Source organism: Biomphalaria glabrata, chromosome 17 (genome assembly GCF_947242115.1).
Source record: "Biomphalaria glabrata chromosome 17, xgBioGlab47.1, whole genome shotgun sequence".
In the NCBI taxonomy this organism is placed as follows: domain Eukaryota; kingdom Metazoa; phylum Mollusca; class Gastropoda; family Planorbidae; genus Biomphalaria; species Biomphalaria glabrata.
Window position 1 is genome coordinate 4,019,315 of NC_074727.1, and position 17,348 is coordinate 4,036,662.

At 36.0% G+C, this 17,348-nt stretch overlaps 1 protein-coding gene across 4 annotated transcripts in view; it reads left to right on the plus strand.

Moving 5' to 3' along the window:
- The window catches only part of LOC106075944 (cytosolic carboxypeptidase 2-like), a 95,881-nt gene that overhangs the window by 14,591 nt on the left and 63,942 nt on the right, over positions 1 to 17,348 (plus strand). For 3 of the 4 annotated variants that reach the window (XM_056015937.1, XM_056015934.1, XM_056015935.1), the window contains exons 3-4: positions 9,834 to 9,934; positions 11,647 to 11,811. In XM_056015937.1, coding sequence (XP_055871912.1) covers positions 9,834 to 9,934; positions 11,647 to 11,811 — 266 coding nt within the window. Of the gene's footprint in view, positions 1 to 5,182; positions 5,751 to 9,833; positions 9,935 to 11,646; positions 11,812 to 17,348 lie in introns of those variants that run through there. The other variant, XM_056015936.1, reaches the window with a different exon arrangement.

Here is a 17,348-nt window from a genome sequence, read left to right on the forward strand (position 1 = left end):
AAAGATGATAGTTTCAACATTTTTAAGGACCTTATGGTCTTTTAGTGACTCTAAGGAAAAATCAGATAGTCAGATATATTTGAGGAAAAATTATAAATGCAAACTAAAATGCTGTTGGTAAAATCATTGGCGAAAAAACCAACCCCATTTGGGTAGCTGTTTGAGACAAACAACCATAGAAAAAGCTAAAATGATTCTAGAAATAAAAAATCACTCCTTGCGTCAGGATTTTGTGATTTTACCATCATAGAAGAGATACAAGACACCGATAGCAAAGACAAACAGACGAACACTCTTTTGTACCCCTGACAATCATATTATTAAATAGAAACAATCTGATATAAACTTTTTGGGTGAGTCTGGTGTGAATGTACTTTTTTTTTTTTTTTTTATAGTTATAATATTTTGTTTGGTGTAATGCACAAATTGTAAGACACTTTCCTTACGGATAATGAAGATTATTATTATTGTGTTAAAAAGGAGAGACTTAACTCTTTCTCTCCTAACCGACGATACCAGCGTTGATTCCACCAGAATGCGGTAAATAATTACGGAGATAAGGAGTTAATATTTTATGCTTTATATCCCCTTCTCTACTATACACAAATGTGTACGCAACAAACCAAAATGTGTACAAATGACCCATACTTTCCAAGACTGAAACTTATAAAATTTTAAGTGGTGCATTTGAATCTGAAGTGAAAAAAATTGACGTTTTTCATGTACCATTCTCACAATGTGTAGCGGATTAGTTTTACCTTATTAATGTCCCTTCTATTTTTAGCTTAACGTTAATCTGATTATAGCAACTAGATGGCCACGTCGACACACTTAAACTTACGTTTTTTTTTTCAAGGCAATGGAATTTTCTGAGTTCAATAAGGGAGGTAATAAAAAAAAAAAGAAATCACAAATTACGTAGTTACTTCCCCTTCAATTCTTTTTTTTTTCCAAGCACTGTCAACTGTCAACAATTTTTTTAGTCACCTCCAATGTTTAAGTAAAATTGTAGAAAATTAAATAAAAATATTTTTATGAATATTCATTCTTCATGTAAGAATTATAATTACTACTACCACACCATGTTACACAAAACTTTGACTAACTAAGGAAATATATCAATATAGTCCTGGTGACAATCACAGGAAAGGAAAGTCACATAGGCCAAATGTTTATTCAACAATACTAGTTTCTATCATTCTGTTTTATCACAGCACTGTTTTCCTATATTTCCTATATGACGATGAACTGCGGCGTGCATAAAACAATGAACATCATTAATCTTATCTTATCAAATACAGACGTTACTTAAAAAAAAAGATGATTACGTCCTTGATCAATGACTTAAATTTTGCCAAGTCGTTGGTTTTCTTGGCTGATTCAGGCAACCTATTCCATGCTCTCTAATATCACTAGGAAAGAAGGAGCATTTGTACAAATTTGTCCTAGCATATGGGATGGGAAATGTGCCTTTATCTTTGTGTCTTTCTGAGTATTTTATTAAATTTTGTTTTTGTATTTGGAGATTATGGTTCAGTGTTTTATGTATAATTGCTACTTTACTTTTGAGTCTTCTGTCCTGAAGGCTTTCTAAATTTAGTGATTTTACTAAAGGTGTTACTCTAGTCAAATGTGAATATTCGTTTGTTATGAATCGCACTGCTCTATTTTGTGTCTGTTCCAGTTTCTTAATGTTTTCTTGAGTCGAGGGGTCCCAAACAGAGGATGCATATTCTAGTATTGACCTAACCAAGGTTAAATAACATTTTAGTTTTATGTTCTTATTTGATTTATAGAAATTTCTTTTAATAAATCCTAATGCTTTGTTTGATTTTTTTGTAGTTTCATCAATATGTGGATTCCATGACAGTTTTTCATTTATTATAACACCTAGGTATTTTGCGTTTTTAGTCTGTGTTACTGGTTTGCCATGAATAAGATAAGTGGAATTAATTTGTTTTAGTTTTTTTGTTCCAGTTTCTTAATGTTTTCTTGAGTTGCAGAAGATGCATATTCAAGTACTGGCCTAACCTATGTTAATTAATATTTTAGTTTTATGTTCTTATTTGATTTGTAGAAATTTACTTTTATAAACCCTTACGCTTAAGGTTTATTGTTAAAAGGAGGCCCATTTATTAAAAAAAAAAGGGGGGGGGGTTCCGGCCGTAATAAACACTGTAAAGCCTGAACAGTACTCAATTTCTTGATAATGTTGACTGATCGACCGTATTTTACAGTCCGAACTTATTTTTGAAAATGCTAATTTTATATATGTATTCCCTGAAATAAAAACATGAACAGGCCGGATGTTGTCTGCAGGTCGTAGTTTCTATATTATTATTATTATTATTATAGCTTTGATATAGCGCTACATTCATGCTTTATAGCATGCCCAGAGTGCTTTTTGGTCCAATCTCATTTGTAGACCAGTGGGGGGGGGGGTATCTAGGAGTTGGTTTTCCGTGCTGCCTTTAGGCGCTCAGTAAACACAACTCTTGCCCGAGTCGGGTGTCGAACCTCGAGCCCCCTTCTAGGTAGCCAAGCCAAGTGCACTTGGCCTCTCGACCACGCTTCCCACATTTATATAAACTAAAAGTGCCAACGTAGTCGTGTCCACTCTATTCAGCAGGTCATAGTTTGTCATACACACTAACGGTGTCAAAGTAGTCGGATCTAGTCTGCACTCAATCCAACGTAACGGAGCAGAACAAATGTCGTCTGCTGCTCTGCTTAATCCCTGACAAGTTTTACCTGCAGTCTGTTATTAGGTACCTACAATAAAGAGAGGTTTCAATGGGACTCTTTAATATCTATAGAGCTGGGTTTTTTTTTTAGGGTGTGAGATTCGATTGACACTTGTAATTTTTTCCCATTTTAAAAATATTTATAAAAAAAAACAACAACAACATATTATATAAAGATCTATCACCCCAGTAAAAATCAACCAACTCCTAAAATCCGTCTTAGCCATCTTTGTTGAGCCACATTTAGTTTTTTCTCAATTTCGGCAGACGACTTCCATGTCTCGCATGCATACGTCACTGTTGGGATGAAGATTGTGTTAAGATGGCTTCATTTTTTGTGTCATGATCAATAGTTTGACTTGTCCAAAATGTTATGCCAAATATAAGTAATGGTATAGGATATGCACTAAAACCAAGTTACTAAAACCTACACATTAAACAAGCAGTGGTCCAAGGGTCTAGTAGAGGCGCTAGACCTAGACCATTTATAAGATACATTTTACCTGTCCACATTTTTTTTCCTTCTATGCAGCATAAAATCGATAGAATGGTAGCAGAGTTGATCATGACAGTTAAATATGTCCTAATGATTATTGATTAACAGCACTTTAAAAAAAAATGTTCATAATAGCCCGTGCCATTAAAGTTTCATATCTACAGAGCTATTTACACATTTTAAAGTATCAGGTGTTTCATACACGGGGAAAGATTTTGTCAAGTAGTTTATCAGAAGTGGAGAACTTTTGTCCAAATAGAAAATCTGTGGAGTGTACTAGTTGATTACTGTATTTATTTATGTTACGCAAATAGTGACGGTGTCAGAAGATAAGGTATTATCTTAATAGGCAGATAGGTTTTGGGTTTAGTAGATAAATGTCTAAAATAAAAGTGATATTGAGAGTGTAGCTATTTTATTCTTTATATAACGTCCAGCTAAAAATAAAGTATTACAATTATTCAAACTAAGAATTAGAAATGCATAATTATATATTTCTGTTACAGAATTTAACAATAAGACGCCTGTGCTATTTCCTGTTTAGAAGTGGCTTGCATATGGTGAGAGTGCTCAAATGATGGCGCTTTGAATAGGTCAATCCAATGATGCGTTTTGGCAAGTAGATCAATCAGATGGTCATTTTTAGCGAGTAGGTCAATGCAACTCTAATGGGTACCTGACTTTAGTTAGGGAAAGTGAAGGCGGTTAGTCGTTGTGCTGGCCACATGACACCCTGCTCGTTAACCGTTGGCCAAAGAAACAGATGACCTTAACATCATCTGCCCTATAGATCGCTTGGTCTGAAAGGGAAACTTAACTTTAGTTTAGGACAATCTAATGGTGCTTTTTGGCGAGTAGGTCAATCTGATGGTGCTTTTAGGCGAGTAGGTCAATCTGATGGTGCTTTTAGTCGAGTAGGTCAATCTGATGGTGCTTTTTGGCGAGTAGGTCAATCTGGTGGTGCTTTTAGGCGAATAGGTCAATCAGATGGTGAGTTATGGTGAATATGTGGCTGACTTGCCATCGCACTGAACAATTTGATTGATTAACTTATGGATTCATAGATTACCGTATCTCAAAATTGACTGATTGACTATTTGATTGTTTGGTATTGATTGGTTTAATGATGCAGGGTTTGATTGAAGTATCTGGAGGCCCCGGGGCAAGATTTTTGCGGAGGTCCCTTACAATTTTTCGAAAGCTTTAAAATAAAGATTCACTTATGAATAAACATACGTACATCTAAAAACATGCTATATCTTAGAAGGGAAAACAAAGAGTTCTTCTAAATCTCATTTTCCTTTTTTTTCCTTCTAATAATTAATGTGCAGATTTTAGTTTTTGGAGGATGAGGCCCTTGGTAGACACACTGTCGTTAATCCGAACCTGTATTTACTTTTTTCGAGCATGTTACAAGCGGACACTTCTTGATAACGACAGTTTTGCAAGCCGTAAAAATGCGGACAAATGTTAGAAAAAACAAAGTTTCTGGACCGTCGAAATTTTGATATATTTTTTATCTCTTATGTGGAGGCCCCTTTCCTTGTTGAGTCCCCCAGGCTGTAGCCCTACTGCCCTCCCTTAAATCCGGCCCTATCTTTTAAATGATTGATGTGCTGATTAACTGACTGAGTGAAATATTGACTGACTGAATCACATGTAGAGTAAAGACAAAATACTGAAGAGGAATATAAAAGCAACGATAAAAAGAAAAGTGTATGTAGGCAAGGGGGGGGGGGGGAGGTGAATCCAAGTGGCAACTTTATGGATCGACTGGAGGAGTAAATACGAGACTTATCTCCCCCTATTCTCAGACACTTCGTCTTTCGATAGATCTACACCCAACAGCAACTAAACAGAACTTCATGTCAATTGATACCTGGAATTCATTAAGCCTTATTTGTGCCGATACAGACACACACCGGAACGCTAGCGCCGTTTTTTGTCAATTGGTGACACTCATTATGCGGCGCGATTCCAGCCAAGTAAACGTCATGGTGTATGCTATTGCTAAACGAGACCTCGCCCGATTTCAGACTGAATGTGTTCTCAAAAGTGCGCTTTGTTCATGGGTGTGTTCGCTATATCTTGTTCTAATTTGGATAACTGACTCTCTGAGTTGGACATCTTTATTATAAGATTTTTGTTTTGCCTTGAGAGATTTTAATGTCGAACGTATACAAGTAACTTCTGGGGGAAATCACTCTAAAAATAAAAGAATTAAAAGGCATTAGACAACCTGAACGTCATAAACCCGCATAATTTTAAAAAATTCAACAGAGCGACAATGAAATAGAAATTTTTTTTAGCAACCAAAAGCTCTATATTTTCTGATGGATTCATGATGTGAGGAATTCAAACATTTTCATTCCTATTATGTTCCTTAAGAATAGATTCCAAAGACTTGAACGGTAAGGTCATCAAGTGCAAGGTGTTCCTTATGATTTCATTGATCTGAAAATTCTTGGATTAAAACTGTACATTTTAAGGGGCTTTCATGCAGTGCGATGGTTAGTTGATTTCATTTTTTTTTTAACAATTAACATTTTTTAAAATGTTTTTTTTTCTGAATATATTCAAGTACTTTAACTTCTGTCTGTATTCTATTCCACAAGTAAGTGTCTAAGTAAAGACATTTTACTGCCAACTAACTTCTACCTTTGTTCTAGGGAGTAACTTTTTAGTAGATGCTTTTTAAAGTCCTAAATAAAGGGTTTTACTTCCATCTTAATAAAATAAAATCCGTTTAAAAGGCCTTTTAAAGTGTAGAGTTTGACATCCTTTAGGGCAGCGGTTCTCAACCTTTTAAGCTCGACGACCCCCCTTTTTACAATCTCACTCTTCGTCGACCCCCATCCACACAGCAATAGAGGAATAGACAAAAAACAATCCATATTTTCGATGGTCTTAGGCGACCCCTGGCAAATCGTCAATCGACCCCTAAGGGGGTCGCGACCCACAGGTTGAGAACTCCTGTTTTAGGGGCTTACTTAGATACAGCGTAAATTGGGAGACACTAAATTTACACTGGTTTCCTTGGGTAAATCCCTTACCTCTATGTGAAACAATAAAGTTATTAAAATTAGTTGTTCAATTTCACTTTAATGAAGCTACATATGACATAGACTATATGTGTAAATGTTCTTTTTAAAAATAACATGAACGCTAACCATATGGGCATTTGCGTTAGGGAATTATTTTATTATGGGCTTAAATGTAAAGCAGACTTTAGCTCAAGACGTGATAAACCTTTGCCTCTTATAAGTAAAAAACAATCTTTAGTTTAGTAAGGCAAAACGGGAAAACAAGATATATTTTAATTAACATAAAAAAGGGTGTGCTTTCAGTTTTTAATTAAAATCAGCTGTTTATAGGTATGTGGCATATGTGACGTATGTGGCATATGTGACGTCTGTGACATATTGTGACTTATGTGGCATATGTGACGTATGACGCATAATGTGACGTCTGTGGCATAATGTGACGTATGTGGCATATGTGATGTATGTGGCATAATGTGACGTATGTGGCATAATGTAACGTATGTGGCATAATGTGACGTATGTGTCATAATGTGACGTATGTGGCATAATGTAACGTATGTGGCATAATGTAACGTATGTGGCATAATGTGACGTATGTAACGTATGTGGCATAATGTGACGTATGTAACGTATGTGGCATAATGTGACGTATGTAACGTATGTGGCATAATGTAACGTATGTGGCATAATGTGACGTATGTGGCATAATGTAACGTATGTGGCATAATGTGACGTATGTGGCATAATGTAACGTAAGTGGCATAATGTGACGTATGTGGCATAATGTGACGTATGTGGCATAATGTAACGTATGTGGCATAATGTGACGTATGTGGCATAATGTGACGTATGTGGCATAATGTGACGTATGTGGCATAATGTGACGTATGTGGCATAATGTAACGTATGTGGCATAATGTGACGTATGTGGCATAATGTGACGTATGTGGCATAATGTAACGTATGTGGCATAATGTGACGTATGTGGCATAATGTGACGTATGTGGCATAATGTAACGTAAGTGGCATAATGTGACGTATGTGGCATAATGTGACGTATGTGGCATAATGTAACGTATGTGGCATAATGTGACGTATGTGGCATAATGTGACGTCTGTGGCATAATGTGACGTCTGTGGCATAATGTGACGTATGTGGCATATGTGATGTATATGACGTATTTACTTCTGATTGTACGTGACACTACGCTACCAGGCCATCTTAACAGACAAGTGTGATCTCATAATTTGGAAACTTGATATTTACTGTAGGCTCTCGACATGACTGTAGCCGGCACTAAAAACGAGGATTCTTGAACAGCCCACACAGTAGACGCACACAACAATAACAATATAGTGTTTAGTATATAAGTAAAGTATATAGTGTATAGTATATAATGCGTAGTATATAGTGTATAGTATATTTAGGATTGAACTCCACCGCCCCCCCCCCCCATCCTTCCGGTGACACTTATGTGTTCTATTTTTCTGTGTCTTTGCGCACTGAAGCTACGCTAGCTACCTGTCCTGGTTTAACCCTTTAAGTACCAATCAATTGATTGATTTGTAATCTCTTTGTGGAATGGAGGTCAATAGATAGAGCGTAGGATGTGTTGCTGGTACAAATGTGTAGGCTAGAGCCTTTTTGTTTCTCTTCGTTTTGTTTTTGCTTACTTTCTTTCTTACTTTTTCTTTCTATCTTTTCTTTTCTTTCTTTTCTTTCTTTTTTCTTTCTTTTCTTTTTCCTTTTCTTTTCTTTCTTTCTTTTTCCTTTTCTTTTCTTTCTTTTTTTCTTTCTTTTTTTCTTTTCTTTTCTTTCTTTCTTTTCTTTTCTTTCTTTCTTTTTCCTTTTCTTTCTTTCTTTCTTTTCTTTCTTTTTTCTTTTCTTTTCTTTGTTTCTTTCTTTTCTTTCTTTCTTTTTCTTTTCTTTTCTTTCTTTCTTTTCTTTCTTTCTTCTTTTCTTTTCTTTCTTACTTATTTTTCTTTCTTTCTTTCTTACTTACTACTAAGCTTATATCTGTCTGTCTGTCTGTGTAGAATATTGTACATGTTATTTTTGCCACTCCCCATTCTCGGATCAAGTTGAAACATGGCACAATTATTCTTTGTCGATGACAACACATAATTCAATCAAACAAATTAAATAATTAATTAATTAGTCTTGACTAATTCATTTTCTGCTAATATAAAAGGCGTATATGTGTGTGTGGGGGGGGTATAAGCCTTGTGTAGAGAATTATAAAACTATAACTATAAAACCTTTAATTTTTTTTTAGTAGTTGAGTAGCTCAATGGTTAGCATGTCGGCATTCAAACGTCGACATCGAGTTCGGAAAAAAACTCGAGCAACTTTTTTTTTCAGTATAAGCGAAGTTTTAAAAAAGTTATTTTATATTTTAGCCTCTACTTTTCCTTTCTTCCACTTTTGTTTCTTTCTTTCTTCTGCTACATCTCATTTCTCCATTGACTTTTTTTTGAGTTTCTTACTTTCTTTTCCTCTTTCGTTCTTCCTTCATTACTCTTTCTTTCTACTCTTTCATGAATTTTCTCATTTCATCCTTGATCTCTTTCTTGGCAATTTCTTTCTTTTTCTTTCCTTACTTTTATTGCTTGACCATTTCTTTCTTTCCTTTTCTTTCCTTACTTTTGTTACCTAAAAGGTGAGAAAATGACTGACAGTTCAATATTGATTGTAACTCTCAAATTTCTGCAATTCACAATCCTTACTCTTTTAGATAAGGATGTTGTTTTTTTTAATTTGATTTGTGTAATTAAATTTAAAATAATTATAATTTATTTTATTCTCTTCTCATTTCAAAGAAAAATATTTTTTTTAGAAAGAGTAAAGTGAATTTCCCCTTTCAAACCGCGATGTATAGGGCAGGTGATGTTGAGGTCATCTGTTTCATGTGGCCAGCACAACGACCAACCGCCTTTACTTTCCCCAACTAAAGTCAGGTACTAATTAGAGTTTAATTTCACTCAGGGGCGCCCTGAGAATCCCGAAATTCAAAATCAGTCTTCACCAAAATTCGAATCCAGGACCCCAGGTTTGGAAGCCAAGTACTTAACCACTCAGCAACCGCGCCCCCTTTTAAAACGATTATCAATGGTAAATTTCGTTGGACTGTTGTTAGTGCACCAATTTGTCGTTTTAAAAAAAATGTTTCTAACTAGGAAAACGTGCATAGAATCAGTCAGGAAAACCAAAGATTTAGCAGAATGTATGTCTCTAATGTACATGCAAGGCTAGATAGACGTAGGACGTAATTATCATCAGTCAGGAAGGAACGTCTGTAATATATAGGTTGATAATGGAAAACCTTGGTTACGTGCATCTTTGTAGCATCTTGACGTCGTACATTAGGATCCGGCCAATAGAATATGTTGCTCTTTCCTACGAAAAAACAACAAAAAACGCTGTATATATTTATTGACGGAATTTATACTAGAAATTTGGTGTATATGTGTCTGCATGTGCATAAATACAAAAGCGCACGTCTGAAATGCAGACAACTAATGCATGTTATTACTTTATGTTATCATCAGACGAACCAAGATGGCGAGAGGCGGTGAGGCAAAAAATGGAGTCGGAATTAAGTCGCCGTGTCCGAGAGGCTTTGGAGACGCCTCCCCTGGAGCGAATGCAGGTAAATAAATAAAAAAATATCTCGGAATTGTTAGGAGATCAAGAAATAATGTACATATAAATTGGTGATTATTTCCCCAATGAACGGATAAGTTAAATAGTATCATCATCTGTTCCTTGACTTTCGTCGCAGGGTGGCTATGACAGTTCTCGTAACCAAACCCTCCAGCAGGATATCAAGAGAGAGGCCGGTCCATTCTTTTCTCTTGTCCAGCCATTGTTTCTCTGGACACCTTTTCTTCATGCTCCATCCACTGTACCATGAAAAATGACTTTTGATAGTGAGTCATGTCCAGGGCCGGTCTTAGGCCACTGCAACCTATGCGGTCGCAGTGGGCCCCGCGCTTTCATAGGCCCCGCGCTAATTCAGGGTGTAATTATTAAATTGCAAAATATATGCGAAAAACTCCTGGAAATCTCCTGAATTTATTAAAATCTCCTGAAAACTCTTTAAAATCTCCAGAAAAATAGACAAAATTGACATTTGTGGGTGTCATTCATTGCGGAAGACGCCAATGCTACGCGTGATAAAAGGACAAAAGGCATTGTCAGCTTTCATGTAATAATCGGGCGAATTTATACCTTCACCGGAAGTTCCAATACTTTATTTACTTTTATAGTCACTAGTTACCATTGGTTAGAAGGTTCGTAAAGTACAGATCGCAATTTTTAACATAGTAAAGTCGAATTTTTTTCTTGTACAAAATCTTAATTTTCACTTATTATCCTTATTCCCACACAGACTAGGCCCCGCGCAATCAGTTTCGCATAGGAACCCGCAATAGCTAGGACCGGCCCTGGTCATGTCTTACAATATGACCAAACCAGATCAGCTTTCGTCCCTTCACAGTATTGGGGGAATTCCAGTTTTCCAGGCAGAGTGTTGGTTATTTAAAAAATTCTTACCATTTCTGTTTTTCGCCTGAATGTAAGTGTTTGCTCTTGATAATGTCTCTGCTTTCAACGTTATTTGTAAGAGCATTATGGGATACAAACTAGGTCATTCAATATAGCTGGTAAATTGATTGAGCTCTGGCGAAGAGTCCTCATAGTGACTAGGTGGTATAAGCTGAATTAGTCCCCTTGAGTTGGCTTGAACCCTCGAGATCGAGTTCAAGCTGTACACATTCCCAACTGGTCCAGGCAAGTGATAGAATCAAAGCGTATTGAGAAAGCTAAAAGCACGAAATTGCGCTAAACAAAAACAATAGGTAAATTTTTTTCTAATTGCAGATTTATTTTTCTTAGTCTAGATGTATTGCAAATTTAATGACATGACTGATCCAAAACTAATTGATACAAGTAAATTTAATAGTAAGTTTTTTTTTAATGTATTTTTTTTTTAATGTTTTCTCGTCATATGTTTCCTTGTTTTGATTTGTACCCTAAACCGAGCTACATTTTTGGCACTTGAATGGGGCGGAAAGAGACTCATAAACACCCTCCATGATAACATCTAATGTTTTTTTCTTGCTGATTGAGAGTCATTTTCTTCTGTCTAGAGATGGTCCAGAGGTGGCCACGGAACACATGGCGAGTGACAAATGCATGACGCCTTATATTTGTATTAATTCCACCATTAAGGAGCCCCACTCGGAGTCCGGGCCAGGGGCCGTTGCCCCATTCGACCTCCTCTCCAAGGCCGCCTCTGTCGTTCCCAGTGTCAGCTTTTACAGAATACGTTTTAAAAATATTTGATGTATTTCCTTTTAGAGGCGGAGCCATTTAGCCAGGCAGCAGAAGGACATCTCCGACCTCAATGCGCACCTCATTCTTGACCTGACAGAGAAAGAGAGGGATTATTTACGGACAAAACAATGGAAAGCTCTTCAGCTGAAGAAACAGCCAGGGACAGAAAACTCTCAGAGAACTCAACAGGTTATCTTGCTTAATTTTTTAAATAAAAAAATATAAAAGTAACATACACATTTAGTCCGGAATAAAGAAATGAAGTTTACAAAATTATGTTCACCATAATTAACATATTCATATTTTTAAAAATATCTTTATTACAGAATTTCGAACCGTATGTTCTAGAAATGTATGTAATGACAGACTTTTCCGTAAAAGCGAAGCAATTCAATTAAAATCGTATTTAAGTACCAATTTACCGTAATCAAACATGTTAATTAGAACCATAACTCTGCTTAGTTTTTAGAATCTCTAGTTGTATCCTTTTGGTATAGTTTTTAGCATTTACTTAACATAATATATGCAATATTGTAAACTCAATTAAATATATGGTATTTTATTGTGTTTTATTCTATTATTCTAATGGAGCTATTTTTTATGCTCTTAATTTCCTTACAATGATGATTGTGTAAAACGGATCTGTATTTGTTTAAGTCTTGAGACAGACCTGGAGAGCATCTAGCAAGTGTTTAAAACCTCATCTAATACACAAAAACACACACATGCGCACACTAAATTCAATGAAATCTAACAGTGGCACATACTTATCATTATCAGTCAAATTAAATTGCCTAGTGTCAACCAACTTCATAAATCTATAGACTCTATTGTTTATATACTCAATATTGTCATCTGCTAACTGTAAAAACTTCAGAGTTCATAATGTTTATATTGAAAATTATAAACTTTTTGGCTCATGCTTTGTTCTTTCACGACACTACAGATGATATTAGGGAAGAGAACCCCACAGGCAGCAATGCTTTTAGTGAAGTCAAGGCAACGAGTCTGCTTAGTTGATAAATGGACGCCAACTTATTGGAGAATCAAACTAGCTAATTATTTATTTAAAAAAAATAATTGAGTGTGGGCGGTTCTCACTTGGTTGAGCTTAGCTCAAGTATAGAGTCACTGGTTGCTGAAATCATAAGCATTTTTTTGCTGGTCTATAAACTCAAAAGAGCTTGGACTAAGAGACAAAAATCTTAGGAAGATCTCTTTGCTGGTCTATAAACTCAAAAGAGCTTGGACTGGGAGATGAAAATCTTAGGAAGATTTCTTTGCTGGTCTATAAACTCAAAAGAGCTTGGACTGGGAGACGATAATCTTAGGAAGATCTCAATTAATAGATGTGTTCAAAGCAGGCCATGGATAGATTCCTCTGCTTAAGACATAGACTTAATTGATCGTTGTCTTTGTCACGGATCTCCATCGTTAGCCTAACTAAGACATTGTCTTCGTTTCCGAAGATTAGCCAAAAGTGCAGTATTTCACACAACCTCTCACACCCAGCTGCGACCTGCATGTTTTGCCACATCCAATAAATCATAGCTTTTATATAGCGCTACTCTCATGCTTATAGCATGCTCAGAGCTCCATGGTCCAATCTCATTTGTGGACCAGTGTCGGAAGGAGGTATCTGGGAGAAGGTTTTCCGTGCTGCTTTTAGGCGCTCAGTAAACACAACTCTGCTCGAGTCGGGTGTCGGACCTCGAGCCCCCCCCCCCACCCCCCTCATAGGTAGCCAAACCAAGCCAAGTTCAAGCGCACTTGGACTCTCAACCCCGTTTCCCGTTTCTAATGCAGAAAAAGATCTTGTCCTCGGGGGATTCTAAACTTTTCTTGTCGTCTGCGCCTGTCTTCAGTACTCACCTTACTTCAAGTCAGAGTCATGTTTGAACAGTATTTCATGTGCCTCACGACGCCCCCCCCCCCCCCAAAAAAAAAAAAAAAAAGAAAAAAAAGCCTATTTTTTTGTTCATTGACTTATTTTCAAATATTGCACATTTCTTGTTCCATATGCTAGGACACATTTGTGTAAGTGCTCCTTCTTCCCTAGTGCTATCAGAGCATGAGATGGGTTGCTTGAATCAGCCAGGAAAACCAACGTCTTAGTAGATTTCAAGTCATTAATTAACATGTACGACTAGATAGACACATGGACACGTGTAGGACGTAATTATCTTTTGAAGTAACGTCTACAGTTTATAAGATAAGATAAGAATGAAAGAATAATGTGATCGCCTAATATCACATAAATTCATAGCTTCTAAATTGGATATGAAAAGCATCGAAATCGAGTTTTAACTGACACTTGATTTTTTTTTGATAAAAAAAAATTTTTAATTTTTCTTTTTTAAATGCGTGGTGGTGTCACATACTCGTTTGAGACTCACTGTGACATGAAGTGATTTTGTAATCATTTGATTATCTCGTGCTTCTTTCGCGGGAAAAGCTATCGGTCTGTAACTGACCACGAAGTAGAAACTTTAATAAATTTTCTGGTATTTGTAGAGTAAGGAGGTATAATTAGTTCTCATCTGCATATGTATATTTGGCGAAGCTTATTTAGAACGTGGAATTGTAATTACATTTGTGATAATATTTAAGTTTACGTTGTAGCCCACATTCCATTTCCGGTTCAGCTAAGTTACTTATTGAATAAATCTATCGTCTGCTGACAAATGTATTCCAATATTTGCTGTGCTACATATGTTGCAAGTTTTACATGACATTGACGTTGGCTAAGTAAAGAAACACTGAGAGATGAGCTACACACTCTTGCAACCCAACAACTGAGTTACAGGTGGCCGAGTGATATGGCGCTTGACTTCCGAACTGGGAAGGGGTCTTGAGTTCAAATTCTAGAGAACACAGTGATTCGATTCTGAAATTTCAGGACGCCCTGAGTTCACTAAACTCTCGTTACTTTGAGGAAGCAAGGGCGGTTGATCGTTGTGCTGGCCACGCGACACCCTCGTTAAACATCAAACATAGAAACAGATGAGCTTTAAATCATCTGCCCCCCCCCCCAAAGATAATAAGGTGTGAAAGTGATACCTTTTTTATTTGGTCCTTTAATTATTCTTTTCAGGCTAATATCATCAGCGCTGGGATAATTTAAGCGACATTTTTAGATTCCCTGCTTTATATACCTAAATATTGAGCGCCCAAATTACTTCCGGTCTTTACAGGATCACGAGCTCATTAAATATTCATTTATTTTTATTCTTTTAAAAACTTTGAAGTTTACAGCGCTAGCAAAGCCAAATGTGTGTTGTCAACTTCTGGAGATGTGAAAGGACTTGAAATTAGATACACACAACATTGAAACTCTGGTCTAGCTATCAAAGTGGAGTTATAAATTGTTTACATTTTCAGATTTGGTGTTTTTCTCTACAGATGTGGAAAAATGTATTGACCTTGACCTTTATGGTCGATTGATTCCATATTGAGTCGAGAGTTTTACGTTTCGGATTTTTTATATGACTTGGCAACAATAGTTCTCTGACACCCCTCTTTCGAATCATCCGAGTGTCCAGCAATCGCCAAGGTTCACATGGACTATGATTCATATTCGGGTACTCAAACGTGATTTTTTTTTTAAATACCAAGAAAAAAACTACAATTATTGCTACAAATGACATTAGCGTTGTTGGTATCACACGCATTATATATTTCTTTGGTGTAAGAAAAAACTGAATAACATTCCTACCCTCAAGCATAAAGCTTCTGGGAATGTGTCTTGACAAATGTGCTTAGTAAACAATGCCGTGGATTACGCGACATTTTGGCGGCCGATTTGGGGCGCAAAGTACAAAATGAAATTTATAAAACAGAAATCTTGTTATGATAAACATTGATTTTACATTATACTGTACTGTATATAGTTTATATATTATACATTCTCCTCAACCCCGCGTTGTTACCGGTCGTTGACTTGTAGCACCAAACTGCTGGTAGACAACTTAACAGTTAAAGGGTGTAATATATCTTAACTAATTAACTTGAAAGACTTGAATAACATCTTTTTGAGCAATACTTAATACAAGTTTACTTAAAATACAAACAAAATCAAGTTAATATGAAATCATTTAAATGTAGTAGACTTTAGTAATGGTATTTCTTAAAACAAAATCTAACTCACTACAATAATACAACCTTCGGTATTAGTTTACGAGACTAGAAACGCTAAATCAGGTTTCTCTTATATTTTAAGAATATGCAGAAAAAAATGCAGATTACAAATATGTAATTTGATTTCCTCGGAGATAAATAGTTTTTAAAATATAAATTTTAAAGTTTTATTTCTTATTACCATATATTGTCATTGGAAATAGCCATTTTGGTTTAAAGGCTTAATACTAGACTATCTCCCTTGAATTACATTTTTCTGTTGCTGTTTTGTCTTTCTTTCTAGCAGCTATTAGATCTAATATTAAAATTCATTTAAAATGATAGCATAAGAACAAAATACTCTTTTAGAAAAAGTTATTGAAAAAAAAGAAGAAACAACTTCATCAATTTGTTATTAACATTTTTTTTAGACCTTCATTTCAGTAAATACACTTAAAAATGCATAAGTTGACAGCATAAGAACAAAAATCTCTTTAAAAAAAGTTTAATATAGATAAGGGATATAAATATGCTTAAAAACAACATGGTGGTCAGTAAATGTCTCTGGGTATCTAAACTATTACCCAACCTTCCAGTCTCACGTTCTAGAGTCGTCTCCCCTAAGACCAAATAACGACAATGCCAACTAGGTTGCATCATTCACATCCAATCGCTAACTCTCTGCACCGTCACCTTAGAAACACACACACACACACAAACACACACTCCATAAAACCCCGAAAATTTTATTTAAAAAAATAAATTTTGACTAACTCCTCATGTGAACTATGGATGGCTGCCTGGTCGTGTGATATCATCTCGTTATTTGTCGTCTTGATGGTCTCTGGTTCAAACCCTGCTGGCCACGTCACACACATAATAATGTTAGTAGAAGATAAATTCCCCTTTCAGACCATACGTTCTATAGGGCAGATGGGTTTACTTAGTTGATAAATGTTAAGGTCATCAGTTTCTTTGGCCAACGGTTAATAAGCAGGGTGTCATGTAGCCAGCACAACGACCAGCCACCTTTACTTTCCCCCAACTAAAGTCAGGTACCCATTAGAGATGAGTGGACTCAGGGGCGCCCCAAATATCCCTAAATTAAATTCCCAGTCTTCCCCTAGATTCGAACCCTGGATCCCAGGTTCGGAAGCCAAGCCCTTAACCACCCAGCCAATTTGAATGTTAGTGACAAAACAATAATTACACAAAAAAACTTCAATTCCAAATCTAATTGGCAAAAATAACTCTTGTTTTTTTACAGCAAAAATACTTTCAAAGTTAAACACATGCATAAAAACATAATAAAATGAACATATATAATGTGACTAAAACATTTCGTACCAAACCGTTCCACGCCAAAACTGCTGCTCCGAAAATTCTGCACCAAAACCGCTGCCCGAAAACGCCTTGCTTCGATTCGGCAGCTTCAGTTTATCATTTGCTTTAACTAAACGAGTCGCGTTTTAAGAAACCATTTTTGTTGTACACAATTGCAGCTCATACCATCTAATAGGTATCCTACATATTGGCGCTCACTTTCGAAAAGGAAACTATCCATAATTTGTCATCTTAAAATCGCTGAATCGCTCCTGTAGTCGAATGCC